The sequence below is a fragment of the Aspergillus ruber genome (assembly GCF_000600275.1).
Source record: "Aspergillus ruber CBS 135680 unplaced genomic scaffold scaffold00014, whole genome shotgun sequence".
NCBI classification, from domain to species: Eukaryota; Fungi; Ascomycota; class Eurotiomycetes; order Eurotiales; family Aspergillaceae; genus Aspergillus; species Aspergillus ruber.
This window is the reverse complement of record NW_024467310.1, coordinates 498,635-515,234: the sequence shown is the minus strand read 5'-3', so window position 1 is coordinate 515,234 and position 16,600 is coordinate 498,635. Positions and strand designations below refer to the sequence as shown.

The 16,600-nt window shown below is 50.9% G+C and overlaps 4 protein-coding genes across 4 annotated transcripts; all 4 read right to left on the bottom strand.

Annotated features, from left to right (window-relative positions):
• Nucleotides 1-246: 246 nt before the first annotated feature.
• Nucleotides 247-3,127, bottom strand: EURHEDRAFT_456915 (uncharacterized protein; the record flags this gene model as incomplete). Its single annotated transcript, XM_040784387.1, has 3 exons — nucleotides 247-669; nucleotides 754-2,601; nucleotides 2,702-3,127. The coding sequence occupies 3 exons, from the start codon at nucleotides 3,125-3,127 to the stop codon at nucleotides 247-249; spliced, it is 2,697 nt and encodes an 898-aa protein (XP_040638661.1).
• Nucleotides 3,128-3,606: 479 nt separating this feature from the next.
• EURHEDRAFT_501214 (putative C6 transcription factor) lies at nucleotides 3,607-6,449 on the bottom strand (the record flags this gene model as incomplete). Its single annotated transcript, XM_040785757.1, has 7 exons — nucleotides 6,051-6,449; nucleotides 5,839-5,948; nucleotides 5,161-5,772; nucleotides 4,954-5,105; nucleotides 4,728-4,904; nucleotides 4,338-4,682; nucleotides 3,607-4,288 (listed from the first exon to the last, which is right to left on the bottom strand). Exons 1-7 carry the CDS (start codon nucleotides 6,115-6,117, stop codon nucleotides 3,607-3,609), a joined length of 2,145 nt encoding a protein of 714 aa, XP_040638660.1. The 5' UTR covers nucleotides 6,118-6,449.
• A 444-nt stretch (nucleotides 6,450-6,893) lies between these two features.
• ugp1 (UTP glucose-1-phosphate uridylyltransferase) lies at nucleotides 6,894-8,814 on the bottom strand (the record flags this gene model as incomplete). The annotated part of the gene is made up of 2 exons (XM_040784356.1): nucleotides 6,894-8,357; nucleotides 8,716-8,814. The coding sequence occupies 2 exons, from the start codon at nucleotides 8,812-8,814 to the stop codon at nucleotides 6,894-6,896; spliced, it is 1,563 nt and encodes a 520-aa protein (XP_040638659.1).
• Nucleotides 8,815-10,022: 1,208 nt separating this feature from the next.
• EURHEDRAFT_456476 (putative membrane bound C2 domain protein (vp115)) lies at nucleotides 10,023-14,959 on the bottom strand (the record flags this gene model as incomplete). Its single annotated transcript, XM_040784354.1, has 6 exons — nucleotides 10,023-11,375; nucleotides 11,430-11,713; nucleotides 11,842-14,244; nucleotides 14,304-14,565; nucleotides 14,620-14,682; nucleotides 14,747-14,959. 6 exons carry the CDS (start codon nucleotides 14,957-14,959, stop codon nucleotides 10,023-10,025), a joined length of 4,578 nt encoding a protein of 1,525 aa, XP_040638658.1.
• Between the last annotated feature and the right edge of the window lie 1,641 nt (nucleotides 14,960-16,600).

Here is a 16,600-nt window from a genome sequence, read left to right as displayed (position 1 = left end):
TATCGCTTGTTGATGTTATGAATTGAGCATTGCCATCTCCTTTCTTTTTACATTTATTCCCTATTCCCCTTCCTTTTGTCATGAAATTGTCATTTATTGCTTTGGTTTGATGCATATCTAGCAGCAGCAGCAGTTATTCATAAAGTCTATATGCATAATCGAATCAGGGTATACCACCATCGCAAACAAGCCCAAGTATAACGAAACCACAATCCAAACCCTAACCAAATAAACCTAGAAACACCATCACAACAGATAAACCCCCGTAATCCTCCCCCCAACCCCATCCCACTCCCGATCAATCTCCCCTCTCGCCACCGCCCCCTCCATCTCCTCCACCATCCCTCTCCCCTCAACCTCCATCTCCCTTTCCCTGTCCCCCGCCTCCTCACTTTCCGTAGTCAGCCCTTCAACACCACTCCCAACTCCACTAGCAGGAACAGGCATGCCCTCCGCTGGCGACTTGGTGACAGGTAACGTCTCGACTTCGGGGAGGTCGCTCACGTCGATACCTAGATTTGGCGCTATGCGCCGCATAAAACTATCCGATAATATAAATGCGCGGCGAGCAGCGGGGTCCCCATGGACGGACATGTGGTGTAACCACCGCAATGCTTTTTTGGTAGAATTAACGACTGTCGCAACTTGTAATGTTGGAAGTGGATTCATCTGGAGCCCCGTGCCACCCTCTTCTTCACTCGGATCCGTAGACATTTCTATCGGTATCGCGGTCCCGAAGACGGATGCTTGGACTGACGTACTGAGTTTTTCCTCTGCAGGGGGACTCGTGGGCCAACTGCCCAGTCCTAGTAACAGTGCTGTGGTAGCTTGCATTATGTAGTGCAGGTGGTGCCACCATGGGGACAGGCGGGTTAGGGAGAGGATATCTGGTTCATTGGGGAGGAGGGAGAGGAGGGCGCAGGAGGCACGGAGACAGGAGAGGGACATTTCTGTGCGGAAGCGGGCGCGGCGGGCCTTTGAGGTATTGGGGGTTTTGTGCAGGTTCGGGATTGGGTTGGAGCCAGCGATGTCGGGTTGGGTAGTGTAGGTGCTTGTTCCGATAGTTGAGGGGGTTGGGTCGTCGGTGTCGTCGTTATCGTCGTCGGTGCCGCTAAGGTTGTCAGTGTCGATATCGGCGTCGTCGCTGTTGGCTGTATGGCTGGGACCGATGTCTGTGGATGGGGCGATGTTTCTGGCGTTTGCGTGCGTGAGGCATGGTCGGCATAGGGTTATCTTGCAACTATAGAAGTGCATTGCGAGACTGAACCTCTCTCGCGAACTCCTCTCTTTCTCCCTCTCCTTGTCCCCACTCCCTGCGAAACCGTTCGTCGCCAACGAATTGATATCCTCATTCAATGCCTCCCGTCCACCAGTCGTCGTGAACCGATATATTGACGGGACTTTGGAGAGCCAGTTATCCAGTTTGATCCCGTATTTCCGAATGCGCTGCTCGATTTGCCCGGATCGTTCACGGATGCCTTCTATACTGTAGACTTTGTTGAGGATAGCCTGCGTGATGAAGACCAGATCTACAGAACAGAAGAAGAACGACGATGGACTGGGGCCACATTTCTCAAGCCATTCACCATGTGCGCGCGATTCCTCATCTGATTGAAAGAGCGTTGGCTTGAGATATTTCTGGCGCAGCGAGATATCTTGAAATAGTTTTAGCACGTCCGGCCGGTCAAAATATTCTTCATCGTAGGGTACTGGTAAAGGCACTGAGCTGAGACTTTCACCTGCGCAGGAGACTCGTCCCGTCAATCCAGCAATGGAGTTTTCGAGGATATAGATAGACCACCAGAGACGACTGCGAGCTTCTTTAGCGGCGTAGTCGGTCCAGTCGTCTACGAAGCGGAGGTTGATTCCAAGGGATAGGGCGGAGCGGAAGGCCATGTTTGTGAACTTGGAGGCGCGGTTTACCTGGCCTCGGGCCAGCATGTAAAACGCAACTAGAAACTCCACCTGCACTTGCTGCAGATCTGAATGTTCGAAGAGTGCATTCTCTGTTAAACTCAACTTTCGTGCTCTTGCTAGAAATGTCAGGCTATCCCTATCATCACCGACATCATCTCCCGTCAGTCGACAATAGTGACACCCGATGGCGAATACCATGTTCAGCACAGCCAGCCATTTCCGCGGCGGTCGAATGTTGCTCGGTTCACTGATGAAGCGTACGTACTGCGAGGTAAACGTCTTTCTGCGGACAACGTTGAATGACGGATGGAAGACGAGCATGTATGCCGAAAAGTATTTATCAGCGAGGTGTTTTGATGGCACGGCGGAGGGATCAACTTCGTGGAACATGGGGACGTCAAGGTCGTCTAGGTAGTAACTCATCAGTGAGATTGGTACGTCCGGCCGTCCCCCTGAACATTGAGACGCCGGATCATTATCCTGGATTCCACGGTGACTGCGATGTTTCGCCTCGTTCTCGAGTTTTTGCATCCATGCTACCTCGGAGTTCTTCCCAAAGTACCCCGTCGCCCTAGTCTTTTCATTGCGATTCAAATCCTCCTCAACAAGATCAATCGCATCAAGCGACCCCAACGACGAAGTCTCACTCGCCGTGTCCGACCCCTCCTCATATTCATCATCAAGCTATATCATCCAATTACCAGTCAGCCTCCTAACGCCTCTAACCATAACAAACTCCAACAAATGCCATCCATCCAACATGCAGGGGCAGGGGCAGACACACCCTCAAAGCTCTCCGAATCTTCTTCGCAGCCATAATATCCACATCCGGCTCCAACTCCCTCAACAACTCCTCATACTTCTCAACCTTCACCCCCAATGTCCCTAACTGCTTCTGCTCCCTTACCCGCTTTACGTCCAGAAACATGCATGTGATCTTCTGCTCCACGCACTGCCGACACATGGGCTTGTTGCCGTCGCATTTGATTTTCCGGTTGCGGCAGGGTTCGCATGCACGCGCGGAGCGCTGTCGGCGGTATGTCCCGCTGTTACCGCCTGTTTTCCGGGGGATTGCGACTTTTGCTGGTTTTAGATTGGGATGGGGGCCTAGCGGCGCGACTCCGAATGGTGGATGTTGGGGACGAGATGAAGTTGTGTGTGCCGGTGGAGGAGGGGGGATGTCGTTTGAAGGAGAGGGCACACCGTTCATATACGGGTGAAATCTTGGTGTTTCGAAACGGCTGTAGTTATTTCCCGGCATTAGGAAGGGGTCTGTAGATGGATCTGTTGTCATTGTGTGCTCGGATTCTATATATTGCTGCTGGTCGCAGGGCCAGGACGTTGCTGCTGAAGACGGGGGCATGGCCTCTTCGGAGAGGTCGATGTCCATTACATTGGTTCGTTGGGGGTTCTCCGGATCGTAGGGTCCGAGGTTGTTGTGGATGTGGCTGTGATCCATTATGACTAACTAGCCCATGGGGGTAATTTCTGGCTTGAGCTGGATTGTTTTATTTAGTTTGCTTTACAATTATTGCAAAGTATGTTGCTTGAAGGATGTCAAAAAAGAGAACGCTAAGTTCCGTCGGAGTATGTATTGATGATCTCACATCATGACGTCACTAGGTACCCATTATCACTGTATAAAATGTATGAAGTAGTGATATACAATTGCATTACTTACAGGCACTATTACCACTCCTCCTGCTTATTCCTCTCAGCCACAATCTCATCCTTCCCCAGACTCAAGCTCTCGTACCGATCCAGCATATCAAATAGCCCTAACCCCGGATACTCCTGTAAATCTTCGCCGTCATGACTCCCATTCCCAAGTCCGTTGTATCGATCATCCTGGTTCAATTTCTCAAGGCCGTTGGCGTAGTCATCTAGCCAGTTCTGTCCCTTCGCAATGGCGTCTTCGTCGAATAATTCCTTTAATTCTTCGGAGACGCCGCTTGACTCGCGGATTCGTTTCCCTTGCGACTTGGAGCGTACAGATTGCCGGAAGATATGAAATAAGTTGCGGCCCAGATGCGAGCGACTTGCAATTACAAAGAACGAGCTGGAGAGGGAGAGGAAGTCTGGGTCTAAGATGTCGAAGGATTCGGACTCGAGCATGGCGAAGAGCGCCAGGTTGATGGCGTACATGGCGAAATAGTGCGCGCGTGTCATACCGTATTCGCGTCGATGCAGGCGTGTGAGGCTTGCGATGCCGCGGGCAGCAGATTGTGTGAGTTCCCAAGCATTGTATTTGCCGGTTGGGCTATGGCGGGGCTCGCTTTCTGGCGTTTTAGGGGCGTCGGATGTGGTGCTAGAGACGTCATCGTCTGTATTGCAGGCGAATACGTTAATAACCAGGGTGTAATATCTCATTCTACCATAATCAGTCATGTTTTTCAAATGTGTAAGCTAGAGGGACATACCTTAGAAGAATAATATAAGGCGGCGGTTTCGTCTCTGGCCCAAAAATACGCGGCAAAGCACCATGCCATCTTCGTAGTCGCTCATACAAATTTTCCTTCGCCTGACGACGCTGCGAAGCCGAAGTCACGCTCCTATCCTCTGAAAACAGTTCCTTCGAAATATCCAGTGCAATCTCGCTGAGGTTACATGTTTCATCAAAGTACTGGCTCAGATATGCTGACCTGGCGTTGCGATGCGAAGGATATGGAATCCAGAGGTCGCTATTAGTAGATCCGTTGCGGTCAATTCGTTTCATGTTGACTTTGGCGACGAGACTTGGTCTTAGGAAGCTGGTATGGATTACACTGCAATTGTTAGGCATGCATAATACGACAGAGTAGACGACTTACGTATCAACATGGAATAACCCCCAAGCAGTCCGTCTGAGAGAAGTATCCATATCAAAGGAAAGCTGCTCGGGAATCATCTTCACCCCTTTATCACCAATCAACCCGAGTGTTTCACCGGCTCGAATTGCCTGGTGCAGCATCAGGTATCCCATGTCATCGTCTTCCGTTAACGCATATCTGTCCGCCATTAGAGAAACACTTCATAGTACACAAACACAATACACACCTCTCATACAAACAAAGCGTGCCCTGTAACGAACAGAGCCCAATCTTCGCCGTTTCTTGTTGCCTCAACCGCTCTGCTTCAGCAAGAAAATCCGCTCCTTTAGTCAAAATGTCCCCAGGGATGACATATGCTTCTGTGAATTCCGAGAAATACTGCCAAAGTTAGCAACCACACCCACATCCACAACCACGCAGGAGGAAAACATACGCAAGCATTCGCCAAAATAGCATTCACCAAAAATGGGCTACAAAACTCCGTCTCCAAATTCCCCATCGCCATATGCCTCAAAAACACATCCCGATCCAAAAACGAATAAAACGGATAATCCCAGGTGAAATACAACGATATCAAATGCGACACCAGATCGTCATCCTCGGTCACAGTCGTCCACGGCTTCGCAGGAACCTTGCACGGCGCTTCATCACACAGAAAATGTATGTCCATGACCTTCCGCCGGAACGAGGGACCCGTGCCTTCGACATTGAGCATTTGCCGTACGTCCTCTAATTTGTTTACCACTTCTTTGTTGTTTTCTTTGGATTGCGAGGTTGTGCTGTCGAGGCCGACTAGGGTTTCGTCAACGTAGGATCTGATTTCTTCGGCCGAGGCATCTTTGCGGATGATCTCGAGAAGTTTAAGGGCGTGCGATTCATCCGCGGCGCGAATCAGCTTGAACAAGTCATTCAGAAGGTCACGGTGGTACGTCAATTCATCCGCTGTGCGCTTCGCGGCGACCCGCCGTCGTTGATCGAGCGATTCATCAAACACGCAGACCCGATTAAATGCTCGACAGTTATCACACGGAGCTGTTCCAGAGCACTACCCAACTCATCAGCACTATCCACACCTCATCTGCATCACTCACCCAGAAAGAGGTACACATACCTTCCTCTTCGACTTCTTACAAGCCAAACAAGCCGTCGACACCCTCTTCTTCCACTGACTACTCCCCCCATTCCCACCACCAGCAATTTCCCCACCAGCACTCGTCGGCCCTTGCCCACTCCCACCTCCTCCACTAGAACTAGGCCCCCCGGCAGTACTCCCAGCACTATAAGCAACACTCGATCTGGACTCCCCCGACGGACTTGGCAGACTAGACGCTTCTTCAGATGTTGGTGACGGGCCTGGGGCTATTTGACGGTAATATTGCGATTCGTTCATGTTGTTGTTATCTTACATGTCAGAGGCGCACGTTTGTAAGGTAGAATGGAGGTTATCGATCAATCAATCGTGTTGTTGTTGGCGCGCGACGCAGAAATAGAGTTGGAAGGATAACCTACACATTGCGGAAAAGGGAAACATGGGGAATCGAAGGAATGGCGAAAGAGGAACAGGACGATACAAACCATGCTAGGCAGATGGTATGACGTAGAACCGGAGTTGAAGTCCGGCCATACAACGTTCCTGGCACCTATTCTATTCCAAGGCAAAGTCAAAATATAGTACAAGGACAGTAAACGTGGAGTTCTAACAGTCTTGATCTGCCTCGATCTCTTTTACCGTACAGAAAGGTTGACGCTTACTTTGAATCTAGACAGGATAAAGACATCGCCGGAAATGGTTTCCACCAACAATATGCACTGCTGGCACGTGATATAAAACCCACCTACTATGTTGTCTACGTCAAACTACAGACCAAGACTCATTGAAATCGTGTACCAAGGCTGGATTAAAGTGGCTAACGACACGCCAGATACATAACACTACCTACAGGAGCCCATGGCCGCCATGGCGCCTCCTTGACATCCACAGAGAGATATCCCCATGATAAAACTAATAGACCGACTCAAATTCAGGGCATACCCATCGCCTCAATGCAGAAAAAACCTTCCCTGTCGGGATTGGAGCCTGTGCAAGGAAAAAGACATTAAACGGGGTTAAAAAAACAATAACAAATGATGGGGAAGAACAAATAAAAAGAAATGATAGACGACTCCTTAGTGCTCCAGGATCCTCAAGCTTCCCTGAACAACACAGTTCTCGAGAACCGAGCCAGGAGGAATGTCTATTGTGCTGCTTTCCGAAGCCACAATGATGACAGTACCCTTCAAGGTGACGTTACGACCCAGGTTGACGGCACCGGTGATAGTCAGGTGGTCCAGCTCAACAATGCGAGGAATGCTGGGGATACGCTTCTGGAAATCCGAGACCTTCTTGAAGTCGGATCCAAGCTTGATCACGGGCACACCACCAAAGCGGTTGGGGTCCATGAGAAGCTGACCATGCTCGAGGCGGTAGAGGTCCGACTTGACGAGCAAGAGGTCGGAGCAGGTCTTGACGGGCAAGAAGCGACGACGGGGCACGTTAACACCGTGGGCGTTCTTGAAGTGGCGGATGGCAGCACCGACGGCGGTCTCGAGCTGGTAGATGGCCTGGTCGGCCTCACCCTTCTTGTCGGCGGGGATGGACTTCTCGTTGGCAATGATCTCCATCTCGAGCTCGTTCTCCTCGACGACGCGCTTGATGGCACGGAGGTTCATCCAAATGTTGTTGGTGTTGAAGTACTTGAACTTCTTGATGGACTTGAACTCGTTGACATGCTCCTTGGGGACCTGGGCGATTTCCAGGAGACGTGCCTTGCCCTCGTAGTCAATGATGGTACCACCCTTGACGTCGGCCTTGGTCTTGTCGGTCAACTCCATGATGTATTCCGAACCGGTGTCGGCCATGTGCTGTAGGATACGGAGGTCAACGACGGCACCAAGGTTGTCCGCGTTGGACAGGAAGATGTACTCGACGCCACGCTCAAGGAGCTTGTCGAGCGTGCCCGAGTTGTAGAGCGACTCAAAGACATCACCGTGGCCAGGGGGGTACCAGTCCTGCAGGGGAGCATCGAAGCTCTTGGGAGCGGGCAGGAGCGAGTCCTTGACGATACGGGGGTAGCGGGACTGGTTGAAGGTGATGATGTCGACGTTGTGACCCTGGTACTTTTTGATGATGGACTGGGTGTCTTGGTCGGTGTTGAAAGAGTTCATGAGAACGAAAGGAACGTTGACATCGTAGGTGCGGTTCAGGTACTCGATCTGACGCACGGACAGGTCAAGGAAGGACATGCCCTCACGGACCTCAATGACCGACTTGGGGCCAACGCAACCCATCGAGGTACCCAGACCACCGTTCAGCTTGACAACAGCCAGCTTGTTGAGGAACTCAACTGAGGCCTCGTTGCCCAACTCGTTGTAGTCGACGACCTGAGAGGGTTGAGGCGGGGCGATGCGGTCCCAGTTGACGGCGTTGCCCTTGGCCTTGTCGTTAAGGAAACGACGGAAGAGAGCAAAGAAGTTGTCCGTCTCAGCCTCAAAACGCTTCTTCTCCTGGGGATCGGGGACGGTCTCGGAGAGGGCGTTCAGGGCGTTACGCATCTGGGAAGCGGCCACGCTGGTGGAGGCATTCTCGAAGGCCTGGAGAGGGAAGGATTTGGTCAGAGAACGTTGATGAGAAGAAATGAAGGGCATGTTGCAACAGAAGTCTCGATGGGAGTAAATAGACGGTGGTAACAGTGGGTAGAAGTGGTACAGCAATAACGAATGCAAGCGGTAAACGGTGCGGTGCAGCAGATGGCACAGAAAACGATGGCGATGGCAATAGCGTGAAGAGCAAACAAGAAGCAGAAGAAAACGAAGAACAGAAGCCTATATATACAGCCCATCCATATAGAGGAAAGAGCCATCCCTCCTTCTGTTTTGGATACTGCGACCGCACCGCAGGAAGGAACCACCACCGCAACAACAACGGCAACGACGACTCAAGCCAACTTACCATGTGCGACTGGGATTTTCCGTGGTGCTTTCCAAAGCCACCCTGGGAAGCCTCACTGGCAGGAGCTCTGAGGCGGGAGGGAATTGCGTTTGCGGCCATTGTGGAAGGTGCTATTTGTAGAGAGGAAGAGAGGTGGTCAATCGGGCGTGTCAGGACTGTCGGAGAGTTAATTAGCAACAGCTCAACGACGGAGAGAATTATCTCAATGATGAGAATAAGAGTAGAGTGGATGAAGAGGAAGGGAGGGAAAAAGAGAGAGAGAAAGGGAGGATAGAGAGAAGAAAAGGGAGAGCGAGAGAGAGGTAGGGGAGATTCCAGTTGCCACGCCAGAAAGGGACCGCCGTCGATCGTCGGGTGTGGCTGGCGACGACAAGCTTCCGTCATGGGCACGTACCTTGTACAGTGGTTATAAAGTGTCCAGAGTACAATTATCAGAGCACTTGTAGAGAAATATTAGGAAAGAGAAGAGAAGAAATTGAGCAGATATTAAGAGGAAAAGAAATTGAGGGAAAAAAAAGAGAATACGTAAACAATAAAAGGAGGACGATGATGATAATTATAGGGCCAAGTGGGGTACTGTCCAGGTGGACTGGTGTACTTGTACGGTGTATAGTGTACAAGTATAGTAGCAGAATGCAATAGTCTCACCATAGTCTTTTCTACACTGTCTCTATTTAATGCTCTAGAATCCTCTATCCTCATCAATTCCTCTTAGGTTCGCCGAGGCTATAAATACCATTCCAGTTGTTGTCACCGATAACAGTGGGTTCGATATCCGAAGACCCTTCCTTCGAATCCGCCCCATTCCAATCGCATTCCGGAATCCAAGACAAGAACTACAATAATAGCAGTGAGTACAGTAGTATATAGCTCTCTCCGTATTGCAATGGATCAATCAATACGGTGTCCCACTGCTACATCCTGGACTAGTACTTGTCCTCCGGTGTACCTGTACCATGTGGTAGCCCTACGCCACAACAATAAATTGTATTTTTGGACCCTGTCAATTTATTGTCTTTTAGTCCGTAGTCTGGAACGTCACGCTGATGTCCCATGGCTGCCCCCCTTTCCCTACGTTTCCGACCCCTCTATTTACCGCTTCCGGGTACACGTGATGTCACGTGATATACTCCGCATGCAGGATAAAAACAATTCCATTATCATGGCCAATCCGGTAAAAGCAAAAAAAAAAAAAAAAAAAGGAAAGAAAAAGAAAGAAAAGCAAACACGCAAAGGATATCATACCCACACAATAACTTATGTACCGTTCTAAAGCAATGTAAAACAAATCAAGAAATGAAACATGATCATGCCCCACTAGCACTCCTCTTACTCAAGAAGCTCCGACGTCCTAGCTTCTTCGAGTCTGGGCTATCCATCACCTCCGACACATTGTCGCCGGTGTTCGAGTGAGATGTAGTCGGACGGAGCGATGCCGAATCCGGTAAGCTGAAGCTGCTGCGGATCGAAACGCTGCCATTGCCAACGGTGACGGCCTTCTCTTGTCCAGCGACCGATCCCTGATTGTTCACAAAGAAGATGGCATCGCCCAGGACGTCGTCAGAACCAAAAGTCGCGTGATCGACCACCCGGATGTGGTATTGAGCGTCCTCCGTAGTGTTGTGCACCCGGCAGGTTTCGTGAGATGGGTCAAACTGCACCGCACCGCCGCTGGCCTTGATAGCCTTGGACTTGTGTACATCCTTGGTGCCCTTGGTGCCGCTGGCCTTGATTAACACACGCACGTTGGCTCCAGGTGGGAAACCGCTAGCCGAGACGATGGAGATGGTTGCAGTGCCGGTATCTCCTTTGCCACCACCACCGCCGATGCCGAGACGGTCGCCAAAGTGCGAGGCCACGCTGCGTGTCCGCTCGTGCCGCTGGCTGTTGGCAGACGAGCCTGGTGGCGTAGCACCTTCAACGAGGACTGCAGACGGTCCCAAGCTGCCAACGGCATCTTCACTCTCAGCTGGCTCCTCAGCGGCATCACCACTGGTGACAGACGAAGCGTCATCGCCTCCCTTGGAGAATCGTGACTTGATGCCGTTCTTGAGGAAGGAAGCTCCCTTGATAACGTTGCCTCCAACAAAACCAACGCCCTTGACGGGCGCCCCAACAATCTTGCCGGGAGTGGCAAACGTACCCGAGAAAGTAGACGATCCCTGTCGCGAACGCATCACGTAGGTAGGCTTAAAGAGCAACTTCAAGCGAATAGCACCCGACTTACCGTCCAGGGTAAGGGACACCTCCTGGCTGTGGAACGGTTCCAGCGTTTCAAGATTGATTGGGGTACCACCCAGATAATCGGCGCTGTCTCCAAAGTCCCAGTCGTACACATCGACACGGAAGTCGGAGCCGATACGAGACTTGACCGGAGTTTCGAAAAATTCGTTCCAAGCTGGGTGAAGAGTCTTCTTCTGCACCTTGGTTTTGAAAATTTCCTTGTCCTCCAGGCGGAACTTGCAGTACGGGTCACTAAAACCGTTACGGTCGGCCGATGGGAGCTCCGCTGCGTCCAACACGTCCACACGTAGAGTACCCATGTTGTTGATACTCTCAGAAGGATCGAGTTTCATCTTGACCGGAATGTACCTGGCACTGACCGTGACCTTGCTCACTTCCCCTTGCTCCGAACGCAGGGCCAATTCTGTTGGGTTGTACTATATAACGTTAGAATAAGAACAACTCTCAAGAAAAAGAGGGGAGACACGTACAAGAATTCGTTGCAAAGTAGTAAATGTGTCTCCGGCCAACTTGGCAACACAGTGTTCATCACTATCATCCTTGGGGTCATTCTTGTCTACCAGGCGCAGCGTGATCTTGGAGAACTCAAGCTCACGCACGAAAGAGTCGCCAACATCTCCAAGCTTGACGGATTTCGAGCGAAGCTTAGGTGACACGTAGGCGGGGAACATGTAGTCGTCCATCACAGCTTCCAACTGCACGTTGGCATGGGCAAGCTGCACCTCGTGGAACTTGTACACGAGGAATCCAGACTCTGGTATTTCGGTCAGTTTTAGTTTTTTTTTTTTTTTTTTTTTTTTTTTTTTTTTTTTTTTTTTTTTTTTTTTTTTTTTTTTTTTTCATGGACAAAGAAAAAAAAAGGAAGAAAAAAAAGATACATACCGTAGTTGTGAATATCTTCCACACCAACGTAGGTCTTGGGAACCTGAGTCGACTTAATCGACATAGCCTCCGAGTCCTTGGCAGTCGTAGGACGGGATCCGACGGTTTCGAGGCTGGCACGGCCATTGGCTTCGCCATTGGACGTGGTGCCGTTCGTGACCTTCGAGTCCGTGCTGAGCGACTTGGAATGAGAGACTTTGGGTCTAGAGTCGGTGCTCCTCCTCGACAGAGTCGGAGTCGGAGGTTCGCCGTTGGTTTCCTCTTGCTCCGCTTCTTCCTCCTCCGCCTCTTCCTCAGGGTTGACAACAGGGATGGTAGGGTAGAAGGCAACTGTGTAGTGAATAGTACCCTTAGGCTGCCCAGTGCCAATCCGGAGATCGCTAGATACGGGTTGCATCTCGTCATCAATGTCATACTCGCCAGTCTCCGTCTCGTGGACGTAGTCGGATGCTGACAGTTCGACAGAGCCCAAGGATCGGTCACTGCCCATGGATTCCTCGTCCATGACCTCCACTGCGAGTTTCTCACGAGGGTTATGGATTGGAACATAAACCACTTCGTCCCATTCAGGGTTCAGGTTGTTGCGGAAAGTCACCGTGCGAGCCTTCATGATACCAGAAAGCATCACTCGAGCGTAAGGATCAGACTTGCCCATCGTCTCCAGGTTGCGAAGGCTAGTCGCGCTCTTGAAGTGGAAACGCATGACACCAATCGGGTCGACATAGCCGGCACTGCCCGACATACCTCCCACAGCCACGGGCTTCCACTGCAGTGTCAGTTTGGCGCGACCAGTCTTGGCCCCGTGCAAATGGAACCAATCCTGGCCCTTCTCATTCATTTTGATCAAGTCGTTCAGTTTAATCTGGTACTTGCCAACAATCGGGTCTGCCACGATATCGCGGTCATCCTTGATCACCAAACCCAGACGAGCCGACTTCCGATCCGTGACCAGGAATTCCTTGGACGCATTTTGGAAAATGGGGTTGTTGGTACGCTTGAGCTTCTTCGTGATATGGATTTCCTTGCCATTGAGGAGAAGTACACCGTAGGGGTTGAGCTGGCCCACGATACTCTTGTGAGCATCCAAATCCTTGGCCTGCTCAACAGTGAACCGAGCAATACCAGTGTTGAGCTCCGGAGGCGGCTCCATCTCGCCATTTTCCAGTTGCCGGCCTTCGAGAACGGGGAAGAACCGCACGTCGGCATGAATTACACCGCGAGTTCGGCCACTAGCCATGACATCGAGGTAAATACTCTCGTGTTCAGGTTGCTCCTCCAGCCGGTCCAAAGCGAAAGTGGCCGTTCCCAGTTCTTTGTCCCTGCGGAATTCGTTCCAGTCGTAGGGATGGATGGTCAATGCATCAGCAAACGAGGTGATAGTCACGTACACAGTATCGCCCCATCGGGGGCTATCGGTGTCGTGGATGGTCTTGGTCCGGCCCAGTTCGGCGCGGCTGTTGAGCGCGACTGTTGCATACGGATCGGGGGTGCCCGAGAACTTGTCGGGGTTTTTCAGGTGATGAGCTCCGTGCAGTGTGATGGCCACGACACCGATGGCTTGGTCGACGGGGTTACCGGCCAGCATCTTGGCGATTTCGACGGGGAAGACGTTAGGAGCATACATCATGGGACCGAGGTTGTTGTGGATCTGATCCTTGATGAAGCTTTCAAGACCAGGGATGAAGTTGATATCAAAGCCCAGAGTGTCACCACCGAGCGGCTTGCAGACATAGTCAATCTCAGGACGGTCCAAGAAGCAAACGTCGACACGCTCAATATGCGGGAAGGGGATCTGCAGCTTGACCTTGACTCGCATCAAACCGCTGCAGGCCATGTCTTCCACGATCACGTCGAGACCCTTGCTGACAACACCTTTACCCACACGAACTTCGAGAACAACCTTGGGGTTGATCTTGTTCTTGAGTTGGCGCGCCGTCAAGTCCATGGTATCGTTGGGCGTGAAACTGAATTTCCAGTCCATGACGATGGTGTCAACTTCAGTCTTGGGGTACGTCTTGACGTGTTCCAAACGGGGAGGCTTGGTACCAAGAATGAAGGTCTTGAGACGCAAACTGTCAAGCATGGCCGGGGTGGCCGTACTGAGGACCTGGTCGACGGAGTTGATGATCGAGTCACAGAGAACGGGAGCGTAGATGGGCCAGAATTTCACGAGGAAGCTGTTGATCCATTCAAGGCTCTCGGTGTCGGTTTCCAAACGCTGCTTGGCCATTTCGCGATTGATATCGTCACGAAAGTTCCGACGAACACGACGCAGGGAGGTACGGTAGTAGGTACTGCAGGCGGCCATGATGATGAAGATCCAGGCAAGACCACCTCCCAGAATAGCAATCACCCAGGAGCCGAGACAGGCAAAAACGATGACACCGGCATTGTGATACCAATCTTGACGACATCAAGCCAGTCAGTTACTGAATATAAGGTGTATTAATCTGGGTTCTTACCTCCGAAGAACTTGTCATCCAATTTACCTTCCAGGAAGGTCTGGTGGTCTAATAATGTGCCTTCTTCCTGTTCTTCTTCGGTCGTCTCGTGAAAAAATTGTGGTTCCCAACCAGTTCGATCGCGAGCCCATCGCATATCATCCTCTGCGCCAGCTTCTGCTCCCTCTTTCTGCCCTTCCTCGGCACCTGCTTCTTCCCGCTTGAGGAGGTCCGTGGCCGTCCTCATAGGAGGGAGCTCGTACTCATCGGCTCCGCTGTTATCCTGAGAAGTCGTGTTAATAAAGAATTTGAAGAAATTGATTCAAGAAAAGCTCACCTTATCCGTAATGATAGCAGTTCCCTTTGGTTTGTGGTCATGGTGGAAATTTGGGGGCACGCGCTATTTCCACGACAGTCAGCTAGGCTGCAATTAATCGAGGTTTCAACAACAGAATTCGACCTACAGCTTGTGTCGCAGCGGCTTTTTCTTCGGGAGAAGCATGAGGATCGAATTGATAAGCAGGCATACCAGCCTTCTTGGTCTCCTCGAGCAAAACCTTTTCGACATCCTCGGGGTTCAAGTTGGACTGGGGGTCCTGAGCCGCATTCTGGGCGGTCTCGATAGCTCCCTGCTGCCTCAATTCGGCTTTGACGTCCTCACCATGCTGGGACGCCATTGCGCTGAGGCTGAGGGTTGGAGAGGAGAGACAGACGGAGGCAGAGAGATTTCTAGCCGTCTTCTACGAGACTCTCAAGGAGCTCAGTCTGGAGGAGTCAGGTGGGATCCAGAGGCACTAGTATACGTGGTAACGGAGGTAGAGAGGGGGGAAGACAGGGAGAGAAGTGGGAGAGTGAGAGAAAGGAAGATCGGAGAGAAAAGAGAAAAGAAGAGAAGAAAAAGACTCGGGGACGGAACGAGCGAAGAACGTCAGAAGAGGCGGCTGGTTCTGCGGCCTCCGCAGCGGGGACGGGCTGATTGATTGACTTACAGCTCAGCTCCGCGAGAAACGATCGGGTTCGTATTGCAAGAAAAAAGGTAAGTTCGGTCGGGGAGGGTTGTTCAAAAAGGGGATTGAGTAACGAATGGAGATATTGAGGTTACAGTGATAGTAAACAGAAGAAAAGAAAGAGAAAGAAGAGGGAAGAGGACAGATCTGGGGCCAAAAGGACGAATTTGGCGTATCGAAAGGAGATTCAGCTGTGGCTGATGCATGAGCCACATATGTACGGTATTACCGATAAGTAGGAAATCAAAGCACAGAAATGACGTTGTGCAATGCACTTACAAAGCACCGATACGTAATCTGTATTGATACGTACGAAGTACACCTCACGATCGACCTGTGGCGCAGCAGTGGATCCGATCTATTGGAAATGGTCCCATTTCGGAAATGTGCTTACGTAGGCACCGCCACGCTGGGTGGTATAAAGTACGGATGAGTTCTGGAATTTAGAGCAACTAATATGCAAAATCAAAATAATAGATATCAAATTCTACTTTAACATAGAAACAAAGGAGGCTACGGGGTAGATAAGGGAGAATGTGGAATACTGAACAGTAGTGGCCGCCAAGAACCCCTGGTGATGGTTCCCACCGCTTAATATGGATTCCCATGGATCGAATCCCTCAGACAGTCATGGTTCCGAGGTTCCAGCATTCCTACGGATTACGCCGTACTCGAGTATGAACAGATACAAAAGAGAGTGCGGTGACCGTCGACACGTAGCACGCGTTCAATTCTTCAGCTGAGGTCAGAGCACCAAATATGCGGAGTCGTGCTGCAGTACAGAGTGCTGGAACAGAGTACATCGTGCTTTAGTGAGATCTGTACAAATGCATCGCTAATCCCAATCAGTCAGTTCTCCATGTAGATCACATGACTTCACCGCACACATGTACAAAACCGAATAAGAATGTATGTATTAGAATAGAGCCTTGGGGCGTCAGTCGAGCAGAAGGTTGGGATATTGAAACTCTTATTGTGCGATTTCAATGAGCTCCACAATTACAGGCCCGGACAATCTACATTGACTCGCTCAGAGTTTTTTAAACTTCAATAGACAGCGGTCCGGCGTGATAGCGTCCGACCGGAGTCGAGAATACAAACCCTACGATGGATTGTATACCTCGCACAAAAGCTGTAAAGACTGCACATGCATACCATTAAAAAAAGCCAATTGAACGAATTACATGCATCATCACTTTTCTTTTCGTCGTCACACGTTTACCGTCCCAAGCGAATCACACCAGCCGCCATCAGCTTCTGGATCTTCGTCCTCACTTGCGAGTTCTTCATGTGCTCTTGCAGGGCCACCGG